We start from the raw sequence: 17,538 nt of genomic DNA, 5'->3' as shown, positions 1-17,538 counted from the left end.
TCTCCCCCCCCACCCCATTCTTCCCCACCCTCTGAAGTTTCCTTCTCCCTCTCTTCTCTAGTTACTCCTGTTCTTCCTGAAAATCTCCTATAAACCATTCCTTCCCCAAGGATGACAGGGCCCTGCTCTCGTGGAGCTTGGAGACTCAAAGGGGAACTGGCAGTTTCTGAGATGGCTTCTGCACCTGCCTCCATCAGCCACACGGAGGAATGCAGAACCCTGTGAGCAAAGGGCTGCCAGGGAGAGAGAAGAGAGCTCAGAGCAGGGGCACAGGGAGATGGGCTGAGACGGCAGACCAGCGTGCACGTCTCCCACAACACCATACTCTCTGCTCTCTGTCCCCCACCGGTGACTCGGCACAGGGCACATGGGAGGTGCTCAGTAAATGACTATGGAGTCACTTGGTGAAGTGGAAAGTGGCCCACTGTGGCATGTGGATCTAAAGTGTGGTTAACACCCCCAGCTACGGGTTCGAAGCTGAACCCATTTGCCGCAGTCTGGCTGGGCACAAAATCACGAGCCACCACACAGCTTGTAGATTCAAACAGCAACTCTTTATTCCCGAACTCACACCAGCCGTCTACAATCACGTTCTGGGGAAGTCCACGTTCTCTGCCCAACTCCACGTTCTCTGCCCAAATCCACGTTCTCTGCCCAAATCCACCTCTCTGCCCAAATTCACGTTCTCTGCGCTTCTATCTCCAAAATATACTGTCTGAATCCCGTGAGAACTCAAGGGGAACTCAGGCAGCAGGATACGCCCTATTCCCAGCAGGAATAATCTTAAACCTTAAACCTGGAACCTAAACTGGGAACGCCCTAAACAGGATTATCTTAAAACCGGGAACACCCTAATCTGCCTTGGTCCTTGAGCAAGGTCACCTACATTCAATGTCGCTGCAACATGTCAGCAACATGGGGTACGCTGGCAAGGAAATTGTCATACCTACTTGGCTAATGGCTCCCAGCACCCATTAATCTAATGGATAAACATGTCGACTCCTGTCACCTGTCATGCTGCAGAGCACATGTCCACGCTGATCCTCGAGGTGGGAATTTCCCATCTCCAGCTTAATGGCCCCTGGGAATTCTGCCCTGGGGAATTTCTCCTTGAGGAAAGCTCCTCCTGACTGAGCTCCTGCCTCAGGATGGCCCTTCTCCTGGGCTTCCAGGCTGCTCCGGAGACGCCCCGCTCCTCAGGCAGCCCCTCTGCTCCTCTGCCCAGGACCAGCCTGTGTCAAGTGAGAAGCAGCAGCCCAGCTGCCGTCCAGATGGAGCTCATTTGTTTATTTATTTAACAAGCACTTAAAGTTCCAGGCATTATTCTAGATGGCTTATAAATAATAATTCACTTAAGGCTGCTAACTTCCATAGCTTACGGGTGACGCCTGGCTGGAGGCACGCTTCCGGACCCCCACCCCAGAAATGGTGGGGCAAATGAGTGCTGTCCACCATCTGCTCCACACCTCTTCCCTGAGAAGCAGTGTCAGCTGTCTATGTCACCACGCTGTAGGCACAGCTGCAGAAAGCCCATCACCATTTGTACAGGTTGCTATCTCACAGCCTCATTATCTAGTCCAGAGTGTATGTGATGTACTCACCCTAGGCAGACCTCCCAAGTACCACCAGCAATAACACCCCAGGTCAGATGGTCCTTCTCCTCCCTGCTGTGCCCTAGGTGCTCCTGTGGACACCCCAAACCTGGCCACAGCCCTGGCATCTCTCTTCATCACTTGCATGACCACAACCCTGAGTCTGCTTCTCCCATCACCCCCTGTTCATCACAGGCTCTCGGCTCCTCCTGCTGACACCATCTTCCAGTTCCCTGGCATCTGGACACTCATGAGAACCCACTGCCTTCCTCTTTCATACCTTCATGTCTTCTCAAACCAGGTAAATTCAATGGCTTCTTGTCCTCAGAATAAACAGGGAAGCATTTATTTGGAAGGATGTAAGTAGGATGACCTGCCCAGCCTCACTTCTTGGCCTTGTGTCTCTACCTGTGCACCAGGCGTTCCAGCCACAGGTCCCCCTCCCTGCCTTTACCTGTCTCTTGCAGCTGCATCAACAGCTCTGTCTACCTGGAATGTGCCTCCCACAGCCACCCACTGCTCAACCCCCACGACACCTCTACTGAGATGGTGGAGGACGGTCCTGAGATTATCGACTCAGGAACCAGAACACCCGGATCAGCTTTCAGCTCATAGACTTGCTGGATGGCCTCATGTCACCTTACCTGTCTGTCTCTCAGTTTCCCCATCTAAAAAATGAAGTGACATTAAGTTATGTCATAGAGGTATTAGAAGAAACTAATGAGCTAAGATGTGGACACATTTTTTATTGTAGGTAATGATGGGATTCTGTGTTACATATTCATACATGCATACCATATAACAATATAATTTGGCCCATGTCACTCCTCAGCATTTTCCCTGCCCCACACCCTTTGGTCTCTTTCCTCTACTGATCTCTGAGAAGTACTTAATACAATGGCCCGGGCAAGCCCTGGAGAGTGCATTGTCCTTCCCTCCTGCAAACGACCAGCCTTATTCCCAGACCGCTTGTACACATCTCTGTTTCTTCATTTGCTAAATGATATTTCTATGTATTTCCAGTCTCTCACCTCACAGGGAGCTCCTGGAGAGCAGGGACTGTGTTTGTCTCTGGAAAGGACATGACAAGGACAAGGAGCTCAGCAAAGGTTGGGGGTGTCAGCAAACGAGGCTGTTTTCAGCTGTGTCCTCCCACATGTCCAGGCTTGGAGAGGTCGGGAGTTGAAGTAGGACAATTGTCCCCACTGGTGGGGAGAGGGGCAAGAGCAGGGATGTTTGAAGGAAAGTACAGTATCTTGGTTTATGTCCACAAGCAATAGACACAACCACGTCTGAAACAGATGATTCTGCTTACGAAAACTGCAGCACGGTGGACAAAGAAATGAAAGGGACAGATTATACTTTTGGCCAGGAAAGTCCGATGGAGAGAGCCCCATGGAGATCTTTACAGAAGAAATGGGCTAATCAATTGAGGACTTAGAGAAATGTTGCCCAGGCATAGATTGGAGAGCCGGTAAGACATTCCACAGGTGCAGAGGGTGATCACTAATTCCAGCAAGTGGAAATCATCCCCATTTGCTAAAATATTTCAAAATAGTAAAACAGCTGGACTGTTTTACCCCTAAATAGGAATTCTGTTTAATTCTAGGTGTCTCATCATGTTTGATTTCCACCAGGGCACTCAGTTTGCCACTGTTTATGCGAAATGGTGTTTCCTTTACTTTATGAAAGATGGAGGGGATTGATGTAGATAATTTTCCCCACCCATATTCGTGGGCCTTACCAGCTCACTTAAGAATCTAAACTCTTCATTTTAAGAGTCACCTCTACCAAAAAAATGGGAAGCACCTGGCTCAAAGTCAGGTGCTTTTGGCTTCCTGGCCCCAGGTTTAAGTTGCATGTTAACAACTCATTTCCTTTCCCCAAGTCCTGAGCTTCCTTATCTATATATCTATAAAATTAAAATAATGCTATCATCACAAGTCAGGCTCTGAGATTTGAATGAAGTAACAAGTTTTAAGTTTGGGGAAAATGTGAAGCACTGTCAGTGTATAACAGGAGCCTACTTCAGTCTCCCGCAAAATAACAGGGTCTCTATATATAAAGTCGCTCAGGACATTACATAAGGAATCAATTCATATGAGGACAGAGGAAAACCCCAAGATCTACAGTCAGCAGGCTGGAGGGCCAAAGGAGCTGATGGCTTAGTTCCAATGTGAGTCCTGAGATTCAGGGGAGCCAGTGGCGTAAGAAGTCTGTGGCCCAAAGACTCAAGAAGGGTCAATGTTTCAGTCTGAATCAGAAGGCTGGAAAGACCAAAGTCCCAGTCCAGGCAATCAAATGAGAAGAATCCCCTTCTGGTCTGTCTGTGTGCTCTATCCTGGTGCTCAACTGATTGGATAAAGCCAATCAGGAAGGGCAACAAATGTTCATCTCACTCAGAAACACCCTCACAGACACACCCAGAATAATGTTGGGCCAAGTGGCTGGACACCTCATGGCTTGTCAAGCAGTCACAAAAGTAATCTTCCCAGTGAGTTCCTTCACAGGGGAGGTAAAAGGGTGCTTCTTCACCTTTGTTTAGAGATTTTGGCTGGAAGCCAGGCATGGTGGCACTCTCCTGTCATCCCAGCACCTCTGGAGGCTAAGGCAAGGGGATCACAAGTTCAAAGTCAGCCTCAGCAACTTAGCAAGGCCCTAAGTAACTTAGTGAGACCCTAAGAAACTGAGAAAAGCTCAAAGCAAATTAGTGAGACCCTGTCTCAAAAATAAAACATAAAAAGGGCTGGGGATGTGGCTCAGTGGTTATGAGCCCCTGGGCTCAAGCCTCAGTGCCCATCAAAAAAAAAAAAAAAAAAAAAAAAGATTTTGGATGGAGGGTGCAAATATCTGATAAATGCAAGAATTTTGGAAAGAGCTCTATCAAGAGACAAAGGCACGGGTGGATGGAAGCAGGAGAGAAGAAAAGCAAAAATAGCAGGAGCAAAGCTAGCTTCACAGATTTTCTGAAATACGACAGAAATTGTCTTACATGTATTGTCACGTTTCGTTCTCCCACTAGTCATCTGTTTACTGATTTATATATTCAACAATTACTGAGAGCACAATAATGGTCTAGATACTACTCCAGGTACAAGGGCCAAAGAACCGACTAAAGTACAGGCCTCGCCCACAGAGTCCCCCTAGAAATTTAGTCATGTTTGTGAATTTCTCCAGTTTGATGTGTTCGTGAAACCTGAGGACTGCTGGTTTGGAAGTTGGTTGAACTGCTCTCTGGTGCAAACCTCCACTGCCTGTGACACTAGCATCACTACCAGGGACCTTCCATATAGAGCATACAGGAGCGCCCCGCTCACCTCCACGCAGTGCTAGTGTCCCGTTGCTCCCGGCTCTCCTAGAGTGCCCAGACTGAAGGGTCTCTTGCCCCTTTTACCCCCACCATCCTGTTCATGTCACAGAAATCCGCACGAAATTATCAACACTTCCTGGACAGCCTGCTCCAGTCTCTTGGTTCCCCTCTGACAATCACAGGGTGAAAATAATGATGATGCTTAACCACAGTTTTTAAATTCATGGTTCTTTTATAATTAGCTTCATTTTAGTTTCACAACTCAAAAAAAAATTTAAAACAAGGTGCCCCGGGTCCTACTGTGTAGGCTCAAATCAAGATAGTTTAAGTAGTCCTCTCGCTGTCTTGCAGAAAATGAGAAGCCAAAGTGGGTTTGAAACCATTTCGAGGTGACTCCCTGGTTCGTTGTCCCTCTACCACTTCCAGGGAGCCTGGTCTCAATGGCAGAGAGTAATGAAAAGCAAGTCGATCCACAGCACACTCCAGGGCCCTCCCAACTACATAAAGGGTGTGTTCAGAACGGAAGCCATCCTCCTTGAACTCTTGGCCTTAGGAAGTGAATTGTTTGCAGGAGTGACTCGCACTGTCACCCAGTGCCACCATCTCGTTCTCATTGCAAGCACTGCTGTGGCTTCTTGGGTTCCCCAAGAGAGAGGAGGGACTGAAGATTCCTGGACACCCTGACACAACTCCTAAGCCACCTGCACAGACTCTTAAAATACAGCTAGTTCTCAAGGAGCCGCAGTTCTCAAGCATTTGTACCCTTGGATTCCAGAAGCTAAGGGAACCATGCCAGGACTCAGCAATTCCTCATGGGCAACTTGAGGTGGGAGCTGGCAGGGGACCAGTGTCGGAGAGATTCCCGCCTGGACCCTCTGTGGTAGCTCTGCAAACCCAGGTGCTCAACTGACTTTTCTTGAGGGGGCTTTGCTCCAGGATTTCCTTGCAATCATGTGTGTGTGGAATCATTCACGGAAGGCAGGGAGTGCAGCACGGTTGAGGGTGTGGACATCAGGCTGGGAAGCAGACATGGAGGGGCAGCTCCGGGAGCGGCCACAGCTCGGGTAGACTGCAGCTACCATAGAGATGGATCTGTGCAGAGGGCCAAGGCCAAAGAGCAGCAACACCAAGAGGAACTGAGTCCTGCCTGGCCCGGACTCCAGGGTGACCTTCCCCCTCTTCTGACCCCTAAGTTATAACTGGTTAGCTGAAGGCCATATTTAGGCCCAACTGGTAGAATAGACGCTAAGTAGAACTGGGGTGCCTTGGCTGCTCTTGGGTTGCTGGGACTAATGCTGCTGAGAAGTCTGACATGGCAATTGTAGGGGGACACGTCAAGGGTGGGGCCCTATGGATGGCCCCCCAGCTCTACCACAAATGATAGCAAAGGCTGAGGAAGTCCACGCACCATGCTAGGGAAGGCCTAGAATATACAACTATATCATCTCAAGTGCTATTTAAATAAAGGATAGCTGCTGTTCATAGGTTTCTGACCACCAGACCTGCAAAACAATTTCAGCCATGAACTTCCCACTCTGTAACACATAGTTTTGCTGTGTTCTATTTGTATCCCTAGGAAACCTCAGGAAATTAATTTGAAATCACATTTTTTTTAAAAAAACAATTGTTTTAGTGAGAATAAAAAGAGGTATGTAACTACAGACTGTCAGTCTTTCAGTATGAAAATAGTTTTTCTACAGGGCTTGTGAAATTAATGGTGTTTCCGAGTGACAAACAGGTGGTCCTATGTCTGTCTCCTGGGGCTCCTATAACAAGAACTGCAGGCTGGGTGACTTCCAACCATGAAATTTATTTTCTTAGGATTCTGGGGGCTGATACTCAAATCAAGGCATTGGCAGGGCCATGCTCCCTCCAAAGCCTTCAGGGGAGGGTCCTTCCTTGCCCCTTCTGGCTTCTGGTTGCCGGGCACTCCTTGGTTTGGGGCGGCTTCACTCCAGTGCCAGCCTCTATCTCCACAGGACCATCTCCTCCCCGTGTTTCTCAGTCTTCACAAGCTGCTGTCTTTCTCTGTCTCCCCTCTTATGAGCCATCTTGTCTGGGACCCACCTCATCTTAAACTTTATTGATATACAAAGACTTTCCAAATCGGGTGACATTCTAATCTTCTGGGAGCTAGGACTACAACACATCTCTGCAAGAGACACATTTCAACTCAAAACAGGCTCCGCACCAAAACGTCACGGAGCAAATCCAGTCCTTAATTACACCCAACTCTTGTTCTGTGTCTTTCTCCATGAACACCAGTAGACTCATTATCACATGGCCTTTACACATCATTGTCCCTTGGGCACCCATTGTGAGGATGTGCAAGGCTCAAACACAGCCAGATAAAGCAGCAGTTCTGCAGGTCCAGGAATGGGTGCTCAGGAATGGGTGCTGCTTCCCCTCTGAAGTTTTATTACATAAACACGAGCGGTCCTACAGTGACAACCCTGCCCCTGGTTAACTGATTCAGGTGGAACTCAATCCATATTTGGCAATCTCTCAGTACAGGAGCCAAACCTTCATCTAAGACCTGTTATCAACATATGGAGGCTTAATATTCAAATCTTTTGGCACCAGTTTGGAAGTCTAATTAGCCCTTTCTTTTTCTTTTTTGTCTGCTAATTTACAAGGCTGAGCAAGTGCTGTTGAGAGTGCTGGGAACAGATTGAGTGGATACAGAGACAGACCTGGCCTCGTGAAGCTTCTATCAGACTTTTATTAATATTCATTGAGCACCAGCTCTGTTCCTGGGGGTGTTCAATGTGGCAGATTCGGGGAGAGACTAAACCCCACACATTTCAAGAACATTTCCCGTTCTCTCCTTAAAGGGCCTTAGAATTCGTTGCTCTGCATTTTTCCGTTTTTTATGACCTTTTCCTTAGGACCCTCGTATGGATGTTGTAAAATATCTTGAGGGTTTCTGATGTGTGGATCCAATTCAGACACCATTATGAGCTATGCTCCTGCACGCCTTTCAAGACCCGGGGGTTGCAGAATGTTCTCCTTAGAAGGAGGCTGGGGAAGAACCCCAGCCATACTGTCTCGGTCACAGGGTCAACAGCTGCTGACAGGGACTCTGCCCCGACTTTTAACTTTGCTGCACCTCTGCTACCTCCCCTTCAGGATGGACACAATGCCAGCAAAGGCCATCGATCTAAGGTGGAGATCAGAGCTGCCCTGGCTGGATGTGCAGGGCCGGCAGGGGTTCTAAGTTAATGTCTTTGCCTCTCAAAATCATGTAAAAGGCCTGTGTATGCTAGGCTAAAATACAAATGAAGGAAAACAAAGAATAGAGACCTTTGAAAGCTGTCAGTCACTCCGCCATTGCCAGAGATCATTGCCCTGTTCGCTCTCCAGAGAGAAACATTCTCCTGGTTTCCTTCCCTTTTCCTCCAGAAAAGAAAAAAAGTAAAAAGTGAAAGAGAAACAGAATGAGGGAGGGCAGTTATAGCCCTGCCCCTGCACGAAGCCTGAGGCACTGCTGCAAGGAGGGCGCTCCCTTGGCCGCCTTCTCCAGGGTTCCGAGTCCTTCTTTGTCCCTCCCACAGCTTGCTCATCCCCCAGTGCTAACCTGGGGCCCATCAGGGCTCCTCCGCAAGCCTCTGTGCAGCCTTTTGATTAATCTGAGTCTTGCTTCAAGACCTAAAGCCAGCCAGAGTGAGGACAGATGGTGTGGGCCCTTTGCCCTGCCGATTTAGCAACCCTGGCAAGGATTTCAGTCCCTGCTTGGAGAGGGAGTGATTTTGCCCACATGGTTTAAAAATACTACCGTGTTTTTAACCTCAGGGAAAAGTGTTTGGCAAACAACCCACAGCAGATTTTTTTTTTTTTTTGGTGGATGATGTCACATCCCCAGCCAGATTTGTCTAAACAAGTCTCCACACAAGAAAAATGGCTAGCTATACCTGTCATTAACATGTGGAATTAGGAGACAGAGCTATGCTGAACTGGAAAGAGATTGACTTAAATACTTGAACTTGGCCTCTGTCATAGTTCTTCCTCCCATTCCCTGTGGGACTCAGCCACCCCACCTTGTAAGGACTCCAGTTTCTCATTTAAAAACAACAGGTTTAGACCAAAGTTGTTCAGCCAACTAACTATTGCTGGGTGATGCCAGTGGAGGCCTTAGCATTCTAATAGATTCCAAGATGAGGAATAATTACAGACACCTTCAAGAAGTTTCTAGTTTAAACATAAACACCTGCAAAGGAATTCCTCATGGTGCTCCTCTGACCGGGTGTTATGCTTGGATCTGGACTGCCTCCCAAAGGCTGTGTGGAAGGCTTGGTCCCCAGGGCAACCTGTTCAGAGGTGGGGCTTGGGGAAATGATTGGATCACTGGATCCACCTCATCAGTGGATTAGTCCAGTGATAGATTCATAGTGGAATGGACTAGTGGGCGGTGGTGGAGACTGTAGGAGGTAAAACTTTATTGGAGGGTCCTTGGAAGCATGCTTTTGGAGACAATATCTTATCCCTCTTCTCTCTCTCTCTCTCTCTCTCTCTCTCTCTCTCTCTCTGTGTGTGTGTGTGTGTGTGTGTGTGTGTGTGTGTGTGTTTCTGTCCTTCCTGGCTGCCATAAGGTGAACATTCATGACCACATCCTCCCTATTACAAAGTTCCTTCCACTTCACCACAAGCTCACAACCATGGGACCAACCCACTGTGGACTGACACATCTGAAACTATGAAATAAATTTTTCCTCCTTTAAGTTGATCTCCTCTGGTATTTTTTCACAGTAGTGAAAACTGATTAGTAGGCCTGGAAGTCTCTTTCCTCCAGGGCAACCCCTGGCTGGGTCCTTTTCATCTCTCAGACCTCAACTCAAATGTTGTCTCACACAGATTCCATCTCAGACCACCTTATACAAAGACCCCCACCCCTATACCTGCCATTCTCTATTGTGTCATCCCTTCGTGGTGCTGCCCTGCTCCATGGGTCACTGGCATTCAGGTACAGTAGCCGTTGCCACCACCTGTCCCCACGGTGTCAGTAGGACAGAACTGCTTATGTACTTCAGCCTCTTGGTGCCAACGTTGAGAGGGGATGGAGGGGTGAACTAAGCTATCACCAGGGGCTGTGATCCTGCTTTCAGGTGGGTGACAGCAAGGATGACCCTAGCACGGAGGCCCCTTTGCACGTGTCTGTGAAGTGCCCATGACAGTCACAGAGGATGCTGGGTTATCCTCAGCAGGCCCTCTGCAGTCAGCAATGACTCTGTAATCCATGGAGATGTATTCATTGATAACCTGCCTATCCTTTCTGTGAATGAAGAATTGGGAACATCAAAGGAATTCAAGGCAGAGAATTTAGGGAAGGGCTCTTTCTGTATCATCTCCTCTCCTTCCGTGATTGAAGAACTCAGACATGAATGAAACAAAACCAGTCTCGGAAATAAATGCAAAATCAGAAGACTGTGGTGCTCAGAATGATCTCCCCTCCTCTGTGACGGGTGCTCCCGCAGGGACCTCTTCACCCACGATGCCTTCTTCCTTCCTGTGGGAGGCCTCTGTCAGGGTGGTTGGAGCAGGAATTGGGGAACACCGAGGATCCCTGCCAGAGATAACGGGCCCCCATGGAACACCCCCACAGTGCCCCAGACAACTAGATGCATTTGACTGGTTTCTATTTTGAGCTTTTTCTCAGGAAACTCTTCCTTAGCAGTCATAAAAATTGTCCCACTGGTGTCACAGAGCCACTGAGTTGAGCCTGTCTAAAATCCAGCAGAGACACCCCTTGGAAAAATGTTCATCACACGCACATGAATAGGAGAACGCTGTCAGCCCAGAGTGCGGAGCATCCCACATGCCTCCTAAAGGAGAAGGAATGCAGATGAGGAGCCGAGCCCCTCTCAGGGGCCCAGGGGCCAAATGCCTGAGGCACCAGTGACAAACAGGTGCTTAACTTTAATAAGTCGGAAATGCTAGCGCCAATTAAGCCAGGCTCCACTCAGGAGCTCTCGTGTCATTGGTTACCAACGTGTGGTTTGGACCCACGGTAGGAGACAGCACTCTCGAGTAGGAATCTAGAAAGCAAACAACACAGCCTCCTCCAGAGCTGTTGCCGGCTCTCCCTTTGTGTCGGGGGTGTGCTGTGGGGTCCAAACCCAGCCCGTGACATCGGCCTGAGACCAGCTGCCTGACAGGAGCCTGCACTTGGCTGTCACTACCAGCTGAAAAGAGGAAACCAAACACCACCGGGCACCGGGATGTCCGCCCAGCATCAGCCGGGATTCCTTTTAACACCTGAATTTATCTTGTTCAAAAAAATTGGAGAAGAATCTGCAAGAGCAGGCACAGCGGGAAGTGGTGCGGTCAGGCCGGGCTGGCCATTCGCTCCCCCAGCCCATGGCCTCCCTTCAGAGAGGAAGCGTATGAGGACTGAATCCGCTTCTGCACAGCATGTTTATCCACGAGACGGTTCCCCGGGTGGAGCCAGGAAGGGGGCACTGAGGGGACTCTGCTTTCTCCTCATCTTTTTTTTTTTTTTTGGTGAGTCTATAATCATTTCAAAATTTAAAAGGTTAAAAATAAAATGACTTTTAAAGTCTAGATTAAAATGTCAGTTTCTCTTCATGTGCATGAAACTCACAGTAGAAGTTGAAAAAAAAAAAATGCAAATGTCTCCTGTTTGAATGAGCTCCAGGATGCTGCTGTATGCCTCTACCTGCGTTTGCAAGATGATTTTATAATTTCATGCCTTTACTAATGCTGAGAGGCTGATACGTTACACCCTTTTTAAAGATGAGAAAATTGGTCGCGTTTGATAACTTGCCTAAATTCATTCAGTAAGTGGAGCTGGGCAGGATCTGAACTAAACCAGTGTAATCCCAAAGCTGACTGGGCTTACCCTGCAGCCTCCCGACAGGACACGGAGGGTCAGCCTCCTTCTTTCCCAGCCACTCCCCAAACTGTGAACCTACCTGAATACGATTGGCCCTAAACATCTTGTTCAGTGGTCTTCCCCTTCCCCTTCCCCTTCCCTCCTCCTCCTCCTCCTCCTCCCCCTCCTCCCCCTCCTCCTCCTCCTCCTCCTCCTCCTCCTCCTCCTCCTCCTCCTCCTCCCCCTCCTCCTCCTCCTTTCCTCCTTTCTTCTTCTCCCTGTAATTCTTCCACTTGATCTACTCTAGAGTTTCATGCCCTGAGTGAATTGGCCAGAAAGCAAGAACAACAAACACTAAGTCAAGCCCAGACCCACTCACAACCCTGAACGTTCAACACCTCACATCCTCTACGACAGATGCAGCCTATCTTCATCCGTCAGTGGTGACTGGTGGCCCCATGTCCCCAGTGGCACTTCAGGGGAGGCCCAGGGAAACAAGGGAGCTGCTGTGAGGCACATGCCAGGCACAGAACCGGACCCTGCAGGAGGGAAGCCCCGAGCCCTCGCCACTCCTCCTACAGAAGCTGTGGTTCCCGTGGCCCACAGAAGGGCCAGCTGCCTTGCTCGACCAGGTGGCCTCTCAGAAACACCCTGGACAATCGTGACCCAGACACCTCCGATCGTCCCTGTCACCCTCCTATGACTCAAGGTCCATGGCTGTGCAGGGGGGAGGTGGAGTGAGGGGGCGAGGGGCTCGAGTTCCTGAAGGAACCAACACAAAACAAATGCAAGGGGCCTGTCTGACGGTGGAACGAGGGACAGCAGCAGTGAGAGGAAGAGGTCAGTTGGAGCCAGTGGGTGGCCGTGGACGTGGGGAGCTTGAGGCCTGTGCCCCCCACTCTCCCTGCCTTCTCTGCAGTGAGGCTCCTGCAGTGAGCTGCGCCCTCTCCCACCCAGGCACCCGACACGGCCCCCTTGGCCTTGAGTGTTGCCCCATGGCACCCTACTCCGTCCCTCCCCTGTCCCCCTCTTCTCTGTCCTGCTGCCTTCCCTCTTTCTGTATCTCCTTCCTTCTTTCTCCCCTCCCTTCCTTTCCTTCTCTCTTTTCCTTCTTTCCCTCTCTTTTGCTCTACAATCTCCTGCTCTTCCTACAGACTTTAGCTTCCTGGTCGCCTCCCAGAGGGAAGTCCTTCATGAACCTTGAGTGGAGGATGGACTAGCCTCCCACAGGCACCGGCCCCTCTTGATTCCCACCCCAGAGCGCACCTCTTGATCATTGTTTCCTGCCCAATACCTCTCACCTTGCTCGATTCTTAGCTCCTTGGGATTTGGGACATCATTTTTCTTCTCCACTCCATATCCCCACACCTAGCCCAGGGCCTGGCAAATAGCAGGTAGAGGGGCTCAACAACTGGTTTATGAATGACTGTCCCAGCAGGCCCAACTCTTGCATTTACCGCAGCTTGTAGTCCAGATGTATGTGAAGTTCATTCATTTATATTTCATTCTAGATTCTAAACTCCATGAGGACTCAGATAGGTCTTTCACCCAGTGGTATTTTCAGTAGTATTGGAATGCTAGATATATAATAAATAATTCATAGATAATAGATGATGCATGCATGATAGTCCAGAAAAGAAACTATCAATATCACCTCTACTACTAGCCACTTTCTTGCTCTACCAAACAATCTTCTATTCTTCCTTGGTAAAATAAGACTTGGAATATCATTACAGTCCAGACACTGACTAGACGTGAACTCCAGCTTTTAGACTATTTGTCAATAAAGGTGATAATCAACTCTTCTGCATCCACCTCTTAAAAGGTCTCTGTCCGGGTTCACTCTAGATGAAGCAAACCGACTGAGTGACCCACACAAGGGTGAACTAATGACATGGTTATTGTGTTAAGCCCCAAGTGCAACAAAAGCTAATTGATAAAAGTGAAATTACAAAATGTGATTAAAAATGTTTTGTCACATGGCTAGGAATAAGATTACTTGCTCAGCCAGCTCATAAGGAAATGTTCTTAAGTTGCTTGACACACCAGTACCTGGCACATAATTCACATTCAGGGACTGCTTAGTTCAGTACCGTCTTTTAAAACCAAACTAGGGTTATTTACCCAACAAATGAAGTGCCTTTTAATTTACTATAAATACTGTGGGGGTTTGTTATTGGAATACAACATCCATAACATCAATTTATCTAAAACTAAAGTATGGAGTTGACAAGTACCCAGAAGAGGGTGATAGGCACAGGTGAGGCCCTCTTTAAAGTATCAAGGTCAGGCAGAAAGAAATTAAAGTATATTAAGCACCTAGTCTGTGATGAAAATAGTGCTATGTGACTTTATTTACACGACTGCGTCCATTTCTTAAAATAATTCTGAAATATAAGTATTGTTATTTCTCCATCAAAGACAAGAGAATTACTTGAGAAATAAATGAACCCATAGCTAATAATGAACACAGCAAGAATAAGAGCCAGGCACTTCGTTTCCCAGTCCCTGTGTTCTCTCTGAGGGGTCTGGTGCATGCGACTTGGACAGCTTAGGAAGCCGTCAGATCACAAGGTGAATGAATGCAGTTTGCACCTGAAAGAACCAGGGAAGCCCCGCTGTTAGGTGTGAGTGCTGCCCAGCAGGACATTCTGGTGACTGTGAAGAGTCGCCAACCACCACTGTGTCCCTGTAAGGACAGCTTTGGATTGGGAGACCTCAGCTTCTCACACCTTCATTTGTGGTACTTCATCTCAAGAAGAGGAAGTCCTGCCTGTCCACAGGTCACGCCTCCCCAGGTCTGTGACCTCATTTCACAGGAAATCAAAACTAAAACGGACAATTGAGAAGGTTTCTGCAGAAGGACCCCGCTCAGCACGAAGAACAATCGGACTCCCTCCCTGACGGACCCCCAGCTCCCTGGGTTCTGCACTATGCTGCTGCGGGGCCCCCTCATGGGCCACAGACACTGCAATCCTGGGCTCCTGGTACTCTGCAGGCTATTCAGGTAAACCAAACAGGCCAGCTGCTTCTGCGTGGGGGACTCACGGTCACCTCCCTGCTATAAATGATCCTAAGGAAAGAGAGCCACACCAAACAAGAAAAGCCTTCCCTAACATGAGAGCCTGGGCCTCCTCTATAGCATCAAATGCCCAAGAGGACAATGGCTCCCTTAGCCAGGGCCCTAGGGTCCCCTTCATCTTGCAGGGAAAGGCTTCAAGATGCCCACCTATAAAAAAAATTAAAAGACTGAAATCTGCTCTTCCCAGAGCTTGGACCCCCAACTGTGTGCTGCTAAAGCCTAAAGACCAGGTGATTTGCAGGCTTTCTGGGCTGACCTTCATTAGGACAGACCCCAGGAAGGCAGCCTCAAGTCAAAAGAGGTTGCTCAAAGCAGAGGCTGACTCCCAGAGCCCCATGGAAAGGCATTTTCTATCTTCTAAGTTAACACATTTCTCTATGGGCTTTGGTGTGGGAAATGTACACTTTGGAATCAGGCAGAATCCTTCCCCTCTCAGGGCGAAGACTCGAGGGTGAGATTAAAGCTGGGATGAAATGCTTGCCCTCCAGTGGTGCCAGGAGGCTTCTCCTCCAGGTTTTTCTCAGAGAGAACAAATAAAGTGGAGTGAGTGAGAGAGAAAGGAGAGTGTCATCAGAGGCAATCTGATTTAAGATGCTACCGGCAGGACTGCCCCTCCTTCATAGCCACTTAGTTGTTTTTCACCATAGTCTCTTACCTGAGGCTCCTATGATGGTGTCCAGTGTCAGTTCAAAGATCAGGAAGGCATTGGTAAGTCTGGCTAATTGAAGACCTACCAGAGCAATGGTGGAGCTTCAGAAATTCTCTGAGAAGCTTAAGAGAAAATGGCTCCTTCCAGCCATACCAAGTGTGTGAGCCCACCTACCCTTGTCCTTGACTTTGAGTGCTCGCTATTATTTTCCCTGCTTCATAGATGAAGAATTTGAGGGGTCCAAGCAACATGTTCAAGTTTTCCCAGACAGTAATGAATTCAGTACCAGAATCCAAGTCTAAACTGCTTCTCCCCGAAAGCTGATTGACAGGGGTAGTGGGCTGTTTGTGTGCGGCTTCATAGAGCTCATTCTTGAACCTCAGGCCTGGAGTGGTTGGTCTTTGACATTGGACACCTTAATGGTGGCATTTCTGCTTCCGCTCTCCACGGAGACAGTCCTTGTGGAAGACTCCATACACAAGCCATGCTGAAACCAAAAGCTGCAACTTTCCTTACCATCTGGCCGACCCTGGAGAGCCCATTTCTGGCCCCACTTTGCCATCAGCCAACTCCTGTCTTGGAAGACTAGGATTCAATGCCTGACCGAGCCAGTCAGGGTCATAACTGCCCCTGGGACCAGGCATCTTTCTTTATCTCTGCTCCTGGATCCCTGCATCTTTGTAATGGAACCAGATCACATTAGACTTACATGGAGAATTATTTAGACTCGATAATATGATATTTAAAAGAAATATTATATAGAATATAGCATGTACTTGACAGTACATACATAATAAATATTGGCCTATTTCTCTGTTACTTCTCCTTCCTCACCTCAGATCAACTCTGACCTTATTCATTAAAACATGCCCACAATTACTGTGGGGTTTATTAATACACACCAGATGTATGAATATTTTAATAATCTCATTAGAGAATCATAGTATACCACAGTTGCATAGCTTTGTACAGTCTCCAGAGCCTTTGAGGACATGTTTTCTCACTTAATGATCTTAACAACCTGATGAAGCAGGACAGCATGTATTATATCAGTCGAGAGATGTTGAAACTGAGTCTCCAAGAAGTTGATGGCAGTGTACAGCATGGTAAGATGGAAAGAGAAAGGGCTTTGAGATCAATCAAAACTGGATATGAATCAAGCATGTGGTTTGCGTGGCTTTGGGTAAATGGCTGAATCTCTCCGATCTTCTTTTTGCTGCTTTGGTGATTTTTAATTTGAAACTGGTTGGCATAGTACACTTTGTGAGGTACTGTGAGTTTGAGAGGTAATACAACAATGTTGGATACAGAACAGATGCTCAGCAGGTGGGTGAATGGCAGCTGGGCAGCACTGCGCCAAGGTCACAGGGCAAGTAAGAGCTAGATCTAGAGCATACTACTACCTTAAACCAGTCGCATCCCCACCACAACCCACAGCCACGTTCTGCCAAGGTCAGAGTTCTGCAGAGTCCCTCCAGGCTGTGCCTAGCCCTCCAAGCATGGGAAAGAGAGAATGTGCAATGGGATTAAATTATTAAACAGAGAGATATGTGTTGGATCTACTCGTATTTAAGATTTAAACAGACTCAACAAAAAATTTCCAGTGCAAAGCAAGTTATCACTGAAACTGAGAAGCATCAAGCTAAGTATTACAATTCAAAAAATAAAATAACCACGAAAAAAAGAACAGTGGAAAAAAGCTACCACAGGGCTTTTTTTTTTTTTTTTTTTTTTTTGGTAATCTTTGTTGTTGTTACTTTAGTGACAGAGTACTTTGAGAATCATCCTAATTATTATGCTTAATTTGAATCATGTCCTTCATATAATTTTGATTTGCAGATGGCCATTTGAGGGCTTGATATGTGTCAGACATTGATTACTCAGTGTTTCTCAGATTTTAATATATATACTTATTCTTCCTTTTTAGAAGAGACTCCATACCTTGTCTATGCCACACAGTAAATCAGAGAATAAGACGAATGGCATCCAGGTCCACCTCAATCCCAAGATCCTATTTTTTATATGGTGCTGATGCCCTCGCAGACTCATACTTTCCATTTCATGCTGATAGAGTGC

General features: G+C 47.8%; 1 protein-coding gene across 1 annotated transcript in view; it reads left to right on the top strand.

The window, feature by feature from the left end:
- The first annotated feature begins 5,931 nt into the window (after positions 1-5,931).
- The window catches only part of Clnk (cytokine dependent hematopoietic cell linker), a 169,013-nt gene continuing 157,406 nt past the window's right edge, over positions 5,932-17,538 (top strand). Inside the window, exons 1-2 of the mRNA XM_034635913.2 lie at positions 5,932-5,966; positions 14,582-14,738. Coding sequence (XP_034491804.2) covers positions 5,932-5,966; positions 14,582-14,738 — 192 coding nt within the window. The remainder of the gene's footprint in view (positions 5,967-14,581; positions 14,739-17,538) is intronic.

This window comes from Marmota flaviventris, chromosome 7, assembly GCF_047511675.1.
Source record: "Marmota flaviventris isolate mMarFla1 chromosome 7, mMarFla1.hap1, whole genome shotgun sequence".
In the NCBI taxonomy this organism is placed as follows: Eukaryota; Metazoa; Chordata; class Mammalia; order Rodentia; family Sciuridae; genus Marmota; species Marmota flaviventris.
Note: the sequence above shows the minus strand (reverse complement) of the source record. Positions and strands in the feature narration are given on the sequence as shown.